Genomic DNA, 15,778 nt, shown 5'->3' with positions numbered 1-15,778 from the left:
TCTGCTGCCTTAAGCTCTTTTGAGGAAGAATGTGATTTTAAAAATGGGAAACCACCCTTGTGCTTTCCCAGAATCCTCTGTGCAGGCACACAAACGTGCACACATCCGAGAACACTTAATGGAGTGGTCACCAAGAAAAAAAAGCACATACTTAGGTGAGCATAAATGAGTGGGCCTCTGCCTACAGTTATTGGTGGCAACAAGCTTTCGTGCTTTACACAACTGCTTGTGGGGAATAGGTGTCCTCCCTGAGCCATAACGGAAAGGAGTCCCAGTCATTTTCTTGTTGCAGCGTTTAGGGTTCTTACAGGCATGCTGACGTTGAGTGATGAGCCAAAAGGCCCTGTTTTTAATCAGAAGCAGGCCTTGAATTGTGTGCAGTTCTGGTCGCCGCACCTCAGAAAGGATATTATAGCATTGGAGAAAGTCCAGAAAAGGGCAACTAGAATGATTAAAGGGCTGGAGCACTTTCCCTATGAAGAAAGGTTGAAACGCTTGGGGCTCTTTAGCTTGGAGAAACATCAACTGCAGGGTGGCATGATAAGAGGTTTACAAGATTATGCATGGGATGGAGAAAGTAGAGAAAGAAGTACTTTTCTCCCTTTCTCACAATACAAGATCTCATGGGCATTCGATGAAATTGATGAGCAGACAGGTTAAAACGGATAAAAGGAAGTACTTCACCTGAAGGGTGATTAACATGTGGAATTCACTGCCACAGGAGGTGGTGGCGGCCACAAGCATAGCCATCTTCAAGAGGGGTTTAGAGAAAAATATGGAGCAGAAGTCCATCAGTGGCTATTAGCCACAGTGTGTGTGTATGTATAAAATTGGACTGGATGGGCCATTGGCCTGATCCAACATGGCTTCTCTTATGTTCTTAATTCAGCAGGAGCTCACAGGAGTGCAGCTCCTGAACCTTTCTGAGGGTCCCCCCTCCTCCTCCCCACCTTGTCCATTGAATAGTAGGTGCAGCTGCATAACAATCCCTGGATGAGCTCCACCACCTCTTTTTCTACAAAGCGACCCCTGATCAGAAGAATGACTTTTCTCAGAGAACTCAATTCAGGAGCAAGCAGCTCTTCCTGTTTCCATCAGAAGCTGGCCGCCCAGAGTGCTGATTGGTTGATCCTCAGGTCAGGCACGAAGCCACTCCCCCCCTCTCCAGAGCAGCATTTCGAGTTGTGTTGAGTATTTTTTTTTTTAAATTGGAACAAGGGGCTACAAGTTTCTTAAATACAGACGTTGGGAAAAGAACGCTTTAAGGAGGGGATCTGGAGAAAGAAAAGATGCCGCGTGTGTATTTAATTGTAGAAATATGTCAGGTTCCTGGGTGTGCTTTTTAAAAAACCTGTCTAGATCAGCTTCGGGTTTGGAGCAGGTTTTGTTTGTCTTTCCAGGAGATGAAACAATGGAAAACAAAGCCTGCGCCAAGCAGAAAGAATGACCCCAGTTTATACGGGGAAGTGTATCTGTGAATAAATGGAGCCTCCATGTCCAAGGGCAGTGTAGCGGTAGAGCCCAGCTGCTGCCTTTATGTCTTGCCTGTGGACTTCCCGGGGGCAGCTGGCCTTGTTGGCAACAAGAGCCTGGTCCTGATGCTGCCTTGGGATGATCCAGCACAGCAGGCATGCTAAATAATGCCGTTTCAATCCAGTCCAGCCACCGTTTGCAAGTGGATCTTGCCATTTCACAGTGTAAAATCCAGTTGCAAAGTGCATCCAAAGTGAATTGGAAGTGTGTTACGCAGTGTGTGTGAAAGCACCCCCTCTGAGGTTCTGATTCAGCCTTATACCCATTTTGGAATGATTGGTTTTGCCCCGGCTTGCTTTCCATTCCTAGGATTCTGCTGAGCATGGTGCCCCCTTTGCCTTCAGACAAGCAGGAGAAGCTTCTCTACCTCACCTCCATCTACACCCAAGAAGACGACTCGCTTCCCAGCCCGGGCTCAGCCGCAGACCTCCGCAGGCAGCCCATCTACACAGTGGAGAGCCTGCAGTGGAAAGCCAAACAGAGCGGGCTGGGCAAGAGGACCAGAAGGGCAGAGGGTCTCTTCGAAGAGGAGGGCCTGGAAGAAGAGGAAGAAGAGATGGAAGCCCAGCCGGTGCCTCTGCCAGAATCGTTCCATGCGGAGAACGCCGTGGCTTTAGCGGAGAAGAGGGCAGCGCTCCAGGGGTCGGCCTGGCAAGTCAGCTCAGGTTCAGCCTGCCTCTGGGGTCGGTGGGGGCAGGAGGGTCGTCTGTGAGGGTGGCTGATGTCACTTCCAGATGTGCACCCCGGCAGCAGTGGGTGGGTGGAGCATGCAAAACGGGATCCAGGATCTAGGGCTTGTTTGGCCCCATGGGAACATACTGTGGGTACCAGGGAGCGCATAACCCATTTCCCCGTGCACACCCCGCCCCTCCTCCCAGCCCTAGCGTGCAGGTGTTACCAGAGTGGGAAGAGGAAAGATCTTTCTTGTCTTTCACAGTGGACTGAGGACGGTCTGGCTCATGATGTTAAGGAATGGTTTTTAATCTCCTTTTTCTTCACCAGAGGTCTTGAGCCTTTGGGGGGGGGGGGGTTTGTTTTTGTTTTTTGGTCCTGAACCTTTTTTGAGCCTGCAGGCAGCTTTGGAATTCTGCTGGTTTCGTGCAGTCACACAATGGCTGCCGCAGGAGGTGGAGCCCGCTTTTTACGCCATGCAACAAGATCCTTGTGCTGTGGTAGCAACCTTTCAGAAAATCTGCACGGCCAATCAGAAGCCTTGCTGGGGAAATGTCCCAACGGGCTCATCCAATGTCTAAAAGTAGTTCCCAGGCATCGGAAAAGGTGTCGGCAGTTTCCAAATACATTCCAAACAAATTTGCCATCTCCTCAGTTTGGTGTAGTGGTTAGGAGTGCAGACTCTAATCTTGGAGAACCGGGTTTGATTCCCCACTCCTCCACATGCACCTGCTGATTTGACCTTGGGTCTTCACAAGTTCTCGCAGAGCTGTTCCTCTCGAGCAGTTTCTGTCAGAGCTCTCTCGGCCTCACCTACCTCACAGGGTGTCTTTTGTGAGGAGGGGAAGGGAAAGGAGATTGTAAGCCGCTCTGAGACTCCTTCGGGTAGTGAAGGGCGCGGTATAAATCCAGTCTCTTCTTCTTTTTCCTTGCCCCTCCCCTTCTGTCCATTTGCTCATAGAAAGAAGCAACAGAACTAATTTGCCAGATCAGGCCCAGTTCTGTTTCCCACAGAGGGCAGCCAAACCCTTCTCCGTAACAGGACCAGGGCTTTTTCTTTGTAGCAGGAACTCCTTTGCATATTAGGCCACACACCCCTGATGCAGCCAATCCTCCGAGAGCCTACAGACCCAGGGCTCTCAGCACATGGCCTACTGTAAGCTCCAGGAGGATTGGCTACCTCAGGGTGTGTGGCTTAATATGCTAAGGAGCTTCTGCTAGAATTCCTTAAAGAGCTCTTCGTACAGGGCCTACTGTAAACTCCAGGAGGATTGGGTACATCAGGGGTGTGTGGCCTAATATGCAAAGGAGTTCCTGCTACAAAATAAAGCCCTAAACAGGACAATAGCCATCATTTCCCTTTCCCCAGCAAGATGCGCTCTGAACGTGGAAGATGCACTCTGAACGTGGAAGTTCCACGTAGCTAATGTGGCTAATAAACCATTAGGACTTGTCTTACATGGATTTGTATAATTTTTCTAAGCCACCTAGACCAATGGACATCCCATCCTGTTGTAGTGAACTCCCTAAGCTATTCTGTGCTGTGTGAAATGCTCCCTTTTGTTAGAAATGAACACTTCAGCTTCTTGGGGCATGGCCCCTTCCAGCATTACCAGGAAGAAGGCAGAATTCCCTCCAGGTGCTCAGAAGAGTCATTGATCCGAAGACAGATTAGTCAGAGCGCCTGGTCCCATTCCCAGGTCTCCTCCCTCTTTCTGGCACCTGTCACCTTTTTTTTCAGTTTTCCTGATCTTTTGCACAGTTGAAGAGCACGCAGTCTTGAGTGACTTGTATAATCACTTCTCGGAAATGGATGGCGCAAAACAGAACTTTCAAAGATCTTGTATTTTAGGGAATTTCCAAAAAGAGATGGCAAAAGTCTCCTCCTGGTGGACTTCCAGAAACAGCCTGGAGTCAGAAATATATCATACTTACGTATTGTAAGCATATCTGATAGGCATTAATGAAAGTACTGATTACACTTTTCCCTCCAAGTTACGGAAGTATTTTTTGAATTCTGCTTGTTCCAAGGGTGGCTTCCTTGCTATTTATACCTTTCCCTCCCGCTCTTCTTTGAGAGAGCTCAGTGGGGCTCCCACAGCTTCCAACCCAGATCTCTCTCTCAGGGCTTCTAGTGTCCTGTTCCCACTGATGGACCTCCTGATGGCACTTGGGTTTTTGGGCCACTGTGTGACACAGAGGGACTGGATGGGCCATTGGTCTGATCCAACATGGCTTCTCTTACGTTCTTCTGACTGGGGCAGTGATGCTCTGTATTCTTGGTGCTTGTGGGGGGGCAACAGTGGGAGGGCTTCCGGAGTTCTGGCCCCACTGATGGACCTCCTGATGGCACCTGGGTTTTTTGGCCACTGTGGGCCACAGAGTGTTGGACTGGATGGGTGACTGGTCTGATCCTGATTCTGTTATGTTCTGATGAGGAGCTGTCTGCACCCCATATTCTGAGTTGTATCATTGCCCTTTCACCCGTGAAGGGGGGACTTGCCCCTCTCTGCCACTTCCTGCTCTGATCTCACGTGCAAGAGGCTGGTACGCCAGCACCTCAAGTGACCTGAGCTTGAATTAAAACCTGACGCTCATCCCTGTCTGTGATTTGTAAGAATAAGCCTAGAGTGCAGTAGGTTGTTCCAGATTTGAAGAAATCCCAGTGAAATGATACTCGAGACCCAGGTTTGCTCACAAAGAGATTTTTTAGCAAAGCATCAAGTGTACAGAAAATGCTGGCTAAATTCCCATCAGCTGGGGCTCGAGCGTGTGGTGCACAGAGAAGCTTGCCAGAATCTGAGATCATGTGCCTCAATAAAACCAGGACTCTTATACTCTAAGCACTAGCTATGAGTCAAGAAAGTCATTAATTAAGCTGTCCCAAATGCTAGGTCCCAAATCTTGCACCTGGCCTCCAGTTGTAGGAAGGAACAACCCAGGTTTGAAGAGAAGGGCTGCCAATGAGCATGAGAGAGAGGGGCGGGGGGGGGGAGTTCTTTTTGGAGCAGCTGAACATCGTCCTCTCACAAGACTCAGGGCAGCTAAGCCCCAGCGTGTCACAAAGATGGAATCACGCAGGCGGGGCACAGAACATATGAAGCTGCCTTATACTGAATCAGACCCTGGGTCCATCAAAGTCAGTATTGCCTACTCGGACTGGCAGCGGCTCTCCAGGGTCTCAAGCTGAGGATTTTCACGCCTACTTGCCTGAACCCTTCTTAGTTGGAGATGCCAGGGATTGAACCTGGGACCTTCTGCTTCCCAAGCAGATGCTCTACCACTGAGCCACCGTCCCTCCCCTGCTCTCCAGGGTCTCAAGCTGAGGTTTTTCACACCTCTTTGCCTGGACCCTTTTTGAAGATGCCAGGGATTGAACCTGGGACCTTCTGCTTCCCAAGCAGATGCTCTACCACTGAGCCACCGTCCCTCACGTGTTGTCCATTCCCAGTTCCAAATCTGTCTATGTGATGTCCCCTGGATGTTTTTTCTCTTGCAGAGGGGACCAAGTGGCAGCAGTACCCTCTGGGGAAGCTGCCCGGTCAGACAGATGATCCTGATGCCCTGCGGGTGGAAGAGTATTCCATGATGTCGACTCTGGAGCAGCCGGTGAATGGAGACCAGAGAGCCCCGCCTTGTGTTGCGTGAGTATTGCAGATCTGGTGGTGCAAACTGGGACGGAGCCTTCTCTCTTCTCGGTAGTTTGCAGCTGTCTGCGATGCAGTTGTCAAGTTACCTTATTTATTTAGTTCGGGTTTTTTGGTGACGTCATTTTACAAAATTCAATACGACTCAGCGTCAAAATCAAAGATCACCGGATGAGCTAGATAAAACATCGCTCAGAACTCATGCCTTCAGTTTTCAGGGGTGCAGTAAGAATATAAAAATGTCTAGATAGATATTCAAAATATACCTGGTGGGGTTTTTTTTAGCCCAAACAGGACATCAGCTAAAGGACATACTTCCAGTGTTCACTGAGACAAACAACGTAGAAGTATAGTCATGACAGACTGTTACTTTATTATCTGACTGTGTCAGTTTATCAGGTATACATCTCCATGACCACCTTTTTTGGCTTGGACTTTCACGACTCTCAGACCAGGGAGGCCTTTCTGGGCTTCCATGGAGTTTATGCTTCCTATTTATTAGCCTGTGGTCAATTCCTATTTATTAGCCTGTGGGAGGGACAGTGGCTCAGTGGTAGAGCATCTGCTTGGGAAGCAGAAGGTCCCAGGTTCAATCCCCGGCATCTCCAAAAAAGGGTCCAGGCAAATAGGTGTGGAAAACCTCAGCTTGAGACCCTGGAGAGCCGCTGCCAGTCTGAGAAGACAATACTGACTTTGATGGACCAAGGGTCTGATTCAGTATAAGGCAGCTTCATATGTTCATATGTTTTGGGGAGGGACAGTGGCTCAGTGGTAGAGCATCTGCTTGGGAAGCAGAAGGTCCCAGGTTCAATCCCTGGCATCTCCAACTAAAAAGGGTCCAGGCAAATAGGTGTGAAAAACCTCAGCTTGAGACCCTGGAGAGCCGCTGCCAGTCTGAGAAGACAATACTGACTTTGATGGACCAAGGGTCTGATTCAGTATAAGGCAGCTTCATATGTTCATATGTTTTGGGGAGGGACAGTGGCTCAGTGGTAGAGCATCTGCTTGGGAAGCAGAAGGTCCCAGGTTCAATCCCCGGCATCTCCAAAAAAGGGTCCAGGCAAATAGGTGTGGAAAACCTCAGCTCGAGACCCTGGAGAGCCGCTGCCAGTCTGAGAAGACAATACTGACTTTGATGGACCAAGGGTCTGCTTCAGTATAAGGCAGCTTCGTATGTTCATATGGTTGCAGCTGCCAGGGCACAGAGAGGCAGGACTGGTCTGCAGGCTGCTCCCCCCCGCCCCTTCCCAGGAATCACGTGCAAATTGGGATGTGTGAAATTAATCCAGTGCCCGAACTGAGTTTATTGGGTCATCTGAATGTAGCTGCAGTCTGGTTATTTTAAGAAAGGAAGGGGGTGGTAGGTTTTGTCTTGCGAGAGGGATTCCCCTCACTGTGGAATGCCTCTTTCAAAATGACATCTGCTGTAATAAAGACTGGGGGGGGGGGGGGAATCCAGACCTATTATTTTTTTTATGTGCAGATTTATGCCCATTTGAGCACGTGTCTAAAACTCGTATTGACTGGCAATGCCATTCTTCAAGGGGAGATGACAGTACAAGATTGCAGAACTTGAGAGCTCATTCACAGGTTCAGAACAGTGGACCCCTCAGGGCTGAATAGGGACAGAGGATTCTTCTCTCAGTCCAGTTGTTCATTTTCTGCCCTCGAGCAATTCCCCTCTGCTCTAAGCAAACTGATTAGATAATACGCATCCTCTCCAAGCATTCTTTATAACACTCCTCCCATTTTTGGACTGCGATATAAAGACTCAAATCTGCGTTCCTTCTTGTGTCTGATAAAGGGAACTTCAGCTCTGGAAAGCTTATACCCTGTAAGCAGTGTTCCCTCTAAGCTGAGTTAGTGTGAGTTAGCTCACAGTTTTTTAGCCTCTGACTCACACAGTTTTGTCTCAGTTTGGGAAAAATGGCCCCAGAGCAAACTAATTTCTGAAGTAGCTCACAACTTTCATGCCAGTAGCTCACAATGCAGATTTTTTGCTCACAAGACTCCACAGCTTAGAGGGGGTATTGCCTGTAAGTCTCTAAGGTGCAACTGACCTAAAATCTATCTCTTCTCTGCACGTTTACTTGGGAGTAAGACCATTGAACACTGTGGCACTTTCAGTAAAAAGTGGTTAGGATTGTGCTGTGAGTTTTAGTCCCTCAGGTCTCATCCTTGGTTGAATTGGTTTCTGCTGTTTCAGACTCAGTGTCTCTCCACAACTCACAGTTGTTGAATTAGCCGTCCTTGAGAACCAGCCACTTGCAGCTGGGTTGTGGACTGCACAGATAGTCAATTTGCCTAATGTGGTTTGGTATGCATGGCGTGTATATCTGCATGGCAGCTGTCTATTTTAGGCCGGGCCTTGACAAAAGTTTTTCTGGTTCATTAACATACGTGAAGCTAACTTGTGCTGAACTGTGGCTCATCAAAGTCAGTCTTGTGTACTCAGCCTGGCAGTGGCTTTCAAGGGTCTCAGGTGGAGGTCTTTCTCATCTCCTACTGCCCGGTCCTTTTTAGCTGGAGGTGCCAGGAATTGAACCTGGGGCCTTCTGTATGCCAAGCAGAGGCTCTTTCCCTGAGCCACAGCCCCTCTCAACGTTGAAAGCATGGCATTACACAAGATTGCCTTTTCCCCTCCATAAGCAAGAACACTGCTAATTGTGGTTTGTTCATGAAAGGCGGAAGAAATATCGCAGTCTTGAGCAAGTTCAACGAGTACATTCTGTTGCTCACACAAGCCAGCCTCTCATGTGAGTGGCCTGGTGGAGAGGTCAGCCCTGGCAGTAGCAGCTTCCCCACTTTTAGTTTGGTGGGTTTTTAATAGCATATTGAAATTTCCCCCTTTTCTCTTAACAATTCAAGAGAGAGTGCTTGTGTTGGGATCCTTTGGGCACCTCTTGCTGACACCACTGAATTTCCCCAGTATAAGCGGTCTTCTGTTGATGCAGCTTAGTATGTAATTTTTTAAAAAGCAAACTTCACATTCAGGAAAGGAAATATGTATTTGGCTGGAGTTCAAAGTTAGCTGGAGGAGAAGCAGCATCTACAATTAAATTCTTCCTGGTGTGTGAATTTACAGTTCTGTCTTCATCCTGGTAAAAAGGAGGAGAGGAAAAAGGATGACGAAATGGGAGGAGGAGAGGTGTGTATCACCTGTGCAAACATCAGACTGGGTTGCAATGGCTGCTATCAGTGCAGTTGAGAAAAGCATCCCATGTGCCATTAAATTGATATGTAGTCTTTGTTCAAAAAAGCATCACACGCTTGGGTTTCTAATTTTAAACATTCCGCTGCTCAGGCATCTGTGTGAGTTGCAAATTTGGATTTCCAGCCCCTCAAAATTAGTTTCTTAGCAACTTGGCTGTCCATGTGTCTTCTTTAAGCCTACAGAGCTGGAATGTGAATAAATGCCAAATGAACAATGGAAATCTATTAATTGTGCCTAGACGGAAGCTAATCATCATCTCCCTAGAAGCCACAAATGACCTCAGTAGTATGTGTTGAGTTAGCCTCTGACTTTTACTTCAACCAGTTGGGAAGGAAGGAGGCTGACGAGCTTACAGCAGAGGTCCCCAGCATCTGTCCCTTGCAGTAAACAAACTCTGCGATTTTGTGCAGAGGTAACTTGTGAATTAATCAAGAGCGGCTTCATTGCTCTGGGAGGAAGAGGCGTCCTGGTTTTTGCATTCTAAGCTAGGCATGCAGTACCTGGCTCAGGAGCTCCGTTCTCCCTTGGGTGATGATATGATGGCATTTTTGCTGAAATGAGTTAGTTGTTCCCCAAGAACTGAACTCAAGTATTTCAGAGATGGTACAAGCAAGGACATGAAGCTTTGTATGGTGCCATCATTGGCTGTTGGTTTGTAGGTGCTTGGAATTTACTAACAGGCCTCAAGGATTTAGCAAGGACAAGGGGGTGTGAATGCACTTGTCTCGGGCGGGGTGGGGACAGTTAGCTAGAGAGCTGCAGCTGCTGGGCCTTTCGTGTGAGATTCTCAGCAGCATTGCAGATGGGCATCATGAGGGATGGCTGAACCATGAACCTGGCTTTTCACAGGGAGCAGAAACTAGGGGTTTCCTAACAGCTGAGCGGCAGGACCACTGCTCGGCTCTTTGGTTTAAATGGCTCCAAGCCATTTAAACCCTGTTTTGTGCTCCAAGCCATTTAAACCCTGCTTTGTGCTCCCTGCAGCTTTTCAACTTCAGGTCATCCATTGGTTCATGCCCATCCCTGGTCAACATCCCTGTTCTCTTCCCAGAAGGTATTTCTTCGGCCAGGTGGAGGAGTGCTTATGGTAGGGGGAGCAGTTCTGTGGCTGGCCCCGATTAACTTGTTGCATCTCCAGATCCCTCTCCGATCCTTCTGGTTACTAAATTCTTTATCTTGAAATAACAATCCCCGACCCCAGAACAGTTTATCTGCAGCATTTAAGCCCATGAGATCCAGGATAAGCCAGGGAGTTTCCAGAGCTATTTAATCTGTTCACATAAGCGGTGAAGCTGCTGAGGGGCCTTTCTCTGGAACTTGAGCCCGAAAAGACAACAGCTCATACTTGGGTTTACAGACACTCCCCCCTCCCCATTCAATAATGGAGAGCACGTAGGGCCACCTTTTCATAGGCCAGCGGTAACTTAGCAGGCTGCTCTTTCCCCCTCTCTCTTGTGGACCTGTCCGCTGACTTTGACTTAGGCACAAGACTTCCACCACCCAATTAAATTATTGCAAAGAATGTCTCTTGGTCAGCTTGATGTGTACTGCCAAGCAGCAGCTTTCTTACGATGACCCCTCGGGGGGTTTTCACGGCAAGAGATGAACAGAGGCGGTTTGCCATTGCCTGCCTCTGCATAGCGACCCAGGTCTTCTGTGGTGGTCTCCCAAGGACAAACCGGGGCTGTCCCTGCATGGATTCCAAGATATCAGGCTCTTACTTTCCTTTACTTTAAAATTAGATCTTTAAACCATGCTCCCCTGTGGACTAGGGCTTGGGGTACTTCAGTGGAAAAAACCAACTGCATATACATTCACAACTAAAATAACAGAGTTCATAATTTTACATTACTATCGCAGTCCGAGCCTATAACCAATAAAGCGGTGATGAGACTGCCAGAATATGCTGCTGCCTCGTGGTGAGGGAGGCAGGGAAGACAGGAGTACCAGCCAGGTGGGAAGTCATCACCGTCCTCAGCCACAAACCTGGCGGAGCATCTCTGTCTTACATGCCCTGCAGAACTGCCTTAAGTTCTGCAGGGCACGGATATTGCTTGGCAGAGAGTTCCCCTAGGTGGGGCCAGGGCAGAGAACGAGGACGGCCGGGTGCCTCTCAAGTCAGGGACCCCCAGGAGGTGCTTACCACCCAAGTGCAATGCTCTTCAAGGGGTATACCAGGAGAGAGGCAGTCCCGAAGATACGTGGGTCCTAGCCTAGGCTATCCAGGCCAGCGCTGATCTGTCCTGGGAGCGTAGATTTGTAACGGGAGCAAGCCATAATTGCAAGTGGTACTAACAGCTTTTAGCAGCCACAGCGGTGCAGGCTAGTTCTCTTGCCTATAAGGATGTTCATGTAGTTCAGTTCAGTTCAGACCTCCATTGGCATAAAAGCAATAATGATTCACAATCAAAAGGCCTGAAGTATAGTAAGAACAATACATAAAGCAATCAATTAAAATGGCAGCCAGTAATACTAATCGAAAGTGGACACCCAGCAATTAAAATACAGAAGTATGCCTAGATTTAATTTTCTAGGCTTCTACTAAGAAATTCGCAACACATGTAGTAATGTGGGGATTAACATTTTCTAAAAAGTAGGTTAGAGTTTTCCTTTTAGTAAATACATTGTGTTGGAGATATTCAGCTAAAAAGTGTCTACGTTGTGAGGCCAGGAAAGGACATTCTGAAATAATATGGGATATAGAATCAAGGACTCCTAATTCACATGGACATAATCTATTTTGGAGAAGTATCTGTCTAAACCTACCAAAGAGAATTGTTGATGGGAAGGCATTTAAACGTGCCAGAGTAAAAGTTCGACGATGGAATGGGGAATCTAAAGTAAAAAAATAATGGGGTATCTTCCCATGTCTTTGGAGTATACCTAGATTGGCTGCAGAGCAAACAGGGGGATGTGAGGGGAACACTTTCTGTATTCGTGATCCATAAGCCTTAGTTGGATTGTTCTTAAAATATATAGTTCGTCACATAAGAAAAGAGTGTCCACCGCAATACCAAGTTTTTGTAGTTTGTGGGTAAACGTAGAGCCAAGCAATGCTGTGCCTGCCTTTCATCAGGTAGTCTAGTAAACTTCCTGGATCCCTTCTGAAATGAATTTTTAGCCAGAACTTAAAAGCCATATCCAGGCCCTGGTTTCTAGAAGGTGTAAGCCTAGCTCTGCACAAATGGATGAGTAGGGGACTCATTTGGGAGCATCTAAAATCTGACGGCAGAATGGTGATTGCACGTTCTCCACGCAGGGACTAAAGGCTCCAATCCACAAAGGTATTCCATAGAGCAACTGAGGAAGGATTTTGGCATTGTAAATTTTCAGAGCTGCTGGAATGAACTGGTTACCTCCTAAGAAATAGAACTTTTTAATTTGCACCAGAGAGCATTTTACTAAACTTACAGATCTATTATGATGCGTTGGCCATCTAAGGTTGTAGTTAAAGGTAATTGCCAGATATTTGTAAGCCTTCGCTTGTTTGATTTCTTCTGTACCAGTGTGCCATTTAAATAGGTGCCAGCTCTTCGAAAAAACCAGGATTTTTGATTTTTCATAATTAATTACCAGTCGATTCAATCTACAGTATTGGTGAAAGGCTTTCAAGGATTTTTGGAGGCCAATTCTGGTATGTGAAAGAATAACGGTGTTGTCAGCATATAGCAGTAAGGGCACTGCTAATTGTTCTAAGAAGGGAGGGTGGCCATTCACAGCAGACATACATTGGTTCAATTCATTCAGAAACAGATTAAGAAGACTGAAGAAGACTGCAGATTTATACCCCGCCCTTCTCTCTGAATCAGAGACTCAGAGCGGCTTACAATCTCCTATATCTTCTCCCCCCACAACAGACACCCTGTGAGGTGGGTGGAGCTAAGAGGGCTCTCACAGCAGCTGCCCTTTCAAGGACAACCTCTGCCAGAGCTATGGCTAACTCAAGGCCATTCCAGCAGGTGCAGGTGGAGGAGTGGGGAATCAAACCCGGTTCTCCCAGATAAGAGTCCGCACACTTAACCACTACACCAAACTGGCTCTCAAGAGATAAGGGGCAAGAACACAGCCCTGTTTTACTCCTTTAGTAATTGGGAAACTGGAAGAGAGTTGACCATCAGGGGATACTTTAATAACACCTGAGGTAGCAGCATGAAATTTCTTGATTAAGAAAAGTAGGCAGGTTCCATCCCCAGGATTTTAAGTTTTTCCCAAAGCAGATCTCTGGTGGCTGAGTTGAAAGCCCCCTTTAAATCAATAAAGGCTACATGCAATTTCCTGCTTTTAGGCTTCAGATATTTATCTGCCATGAAGGCAAGGGTGGAACAATGATCAGTTGTAGATTTCCCTTTGAGGAAACCAATTTGTTCTGGACCAGTTATCTTCTCTTTGGTTAACCGATTTAGGTGACGTTCAAGATGTTTAGAATACAGCTTACATGAGATGGAGAGTAGGCTGATTGGGCGATAGGGTCGCCAAGGCAAGGTATTTGAGAAAGTTGCCAAGCCAGAAGTGCATTGCGTATGTGTTCTCTCTGTGCCACCCGATTCCCAGCATAAGACCATCAGAAGAGCCCTGCTGGATCAGACCACTGGTCCATCTAATGCAGCATCCTGTCTCATATGGCCAACCAGTCCCTCTAGAGGGCCAACAGCAGGGCATGGAGGTTAACGCCCTCCCTTGCCATTGCCTCCTGGCACTGGGATCCTGAGATTTACCTCTGAATGTGGAGGTTCTCTTTGGCCACCAACAGACCTATCCTACCCTAGCCTGACATCCTTTCCTTTCTCAGACCAGCACAGCCACCAGTCAAGTCCAAGGTGAATCCCGGAGGTGCTGTCCGTACTATTCCAAGTGCCTCTGTTCAAGTACAGCTCTTCTCATCCCACCTCTAACCCCCATTTTTTGGCCAGCACACCTTCGCAGGCAGACATGGTATTTTTCAGCACTTGGGCCCAAAGCCACCTGCTCTGAGATACAAGAGAAGCTTGGCATGCAGCATGCAAGGAGATCCTCTACATCAGGGGTGGCCAATGGTAGCTCTCCAGATGTTTTTTTGCCTACAACTCGCATCAGCCCCAGCCATTGGCCATGCTGGCTGGGGCTGATGAGAGTTGTAGGCAGAAAGCATGTGGAGAGCTACCGTTGGCCATCCCTGCTCTACATTATTCTTCAGCTGATCTTTTGTGCCAGAGAACAGATTGGTCACAGGTGATTCCCAAAGGACTTCCCTTCCTTAAATCATTGAAAAAACAGAGTCATCCGGCCTAACTCACTGTGACTCAAGCTCTCTTGTTTTCTCGATGCCTTCTGATTCTCCTCTGCTGGCCGCCAGCCAAACCTTCCCCAGTTGCACAGATAAGGAATCCCCCTCAGTCACGGGCTTCTAAACATACAGTAGATCGACGAAAGGCACTTTTGGTTTGTCTGAGCCTATTCAAATACCAGGCTGTTTGACTGGGCTTGTGGGTTTTGTCTCCCCCACTGCCTGCCCCCACCTGGGAGATTTAAATGACATCGCTGCATAAAGGTTCTTCTTGCTCTGAGGCCAGGGAGAGCCTCCTACAGGGGAAGCTGGAGGTCTCACTGCAGCAGTGAGGTGTGACGTTGCGTCGGCCAGGAAGGTGGGGAGGATGAGGTTAGGTTCACAGTTGTGCTGTTCTCAAGAAGGAAGTCGGCCGCCAAGTATCAGTATCAAGCACCTGTCATGAGGAGCGGTGGGGTCTTCCCCAGCCTCTCTTTTAAGCAAAAGAGGAAGAGGCTGAGCGACGTTTCAGGATGCAGCTACTTTCTGGAGGACATCACTGTTGGACGGGGAGCCACTCGTGTTTACAAGACAGTTGGCAGGCAAAGGTGGTGTCTGCTTTTACTGGTTGGCTCATTCCAAACACCATTTGTTCTCACACGTGCTCTCCCTACCGACCTTTCCAAGCCCGTGATGAAAAGAATCCTTTTGCTCAAGCCTCTTGTCCTATAACTGGGACCGAGGCAAGAGCGAGCTTTACTTGCTCAGAATGACACTCGCCTCACGCGCGACAAAGTCTAGATGCATCATCCCATCTCTTTTGGTGTAGCGGTTAAGTGTTCGGACTCTTATCTGGGAGAACCGGATTCAATTCCCCACTCCTCCACTTGCAGCTGCTGCTGGAATGGCCTTGGGTCAGCCATAGCTCTCGCAGGAGTTGTCCTTGAAAGGGCAGCTGCTGTGAGAGCCCTCTCAGCCCCACGCATCTCACAGGGTGTCTGTTGGGGGGCGGGGAGAAGATAGAGGAGATTGTAAGCTGCTCTGAGTCTCGGATTGAGAGAGAAGGGCAGGGTATAAATCTGCAATCGTCTTCTCCTTGGTTGCCTTTTTCCCCAGATTATTTTTTTCTTATTGCCTGCCTGGACACTTAAATCCTCATGGAATCTCTAGTGCTTAACGTGGGCTTTCTAGGGTTGGGCATTATAATATGCTCAACATAGTGTCAGTTTGGTAGTTCTCTGGGCCAGCAGCTTATATTACTTTTCCCCGGTAAACTTTATTTCTCATTTCACTGTATCTGAATCCTCCACACCCCTTCCAGCCTGCCAGCTTTTAAGGGCCATATCCCTCGCAGCCACTGGGGTGGGTCCCTGGCCAAGATGCTGCTTTAGCATAGGAGTGAGGTGGCGGGGGGAGAGGATGGGGCCAAACTCAAACATGGAGACATTCAAACTGATTTATCTGGCTGGT

At 48.1% G+C, this 15,778-nt stretch overlaps 1 protein-coding gene across 1 annotated transcript in view; it reads left to right on the top strand.

Annotated features, from left to right (window-relative positions):
• The window catches only part of LAS1L (LAS1 like ribosome biogenesis factor), a 51,462-nt gene that overhangs the window by 31,361 nt on the left and 4,323 nt on the right, over positions 1-15,778 (top strand). The window contains 2 exon segments of the mRNA XM_060249984.1: positions 1,843-2,198; positions 5,705-5,849. Of these exon segments, the coding sequence (XP_060105967.1) occupies positions 1,843-2,198; positions 5,705-5,849 (501 nt within the window).

The sequence above is a fragment of the Heteronotia binoei genome, chromosome 11 (assembly GCF_032191835.1).
Source record: "Heteronotia binoei isolate CCM8104 ecotype False Entrance Well chromosome 11, APGP_CSIRO_Hbin_v1, whole genome shotgun sequence".
NCBI classification, from domain to species: domain Eukaryota; kingdom Metazoa; phylum Chordata; class Lepidosauria; order Squamata; family Gekkonidae; genus Heteronotia; species Heteronotia binoei.
This window is presented reverse-complemented; position numbering and strand designations above follow the sequence as displayed.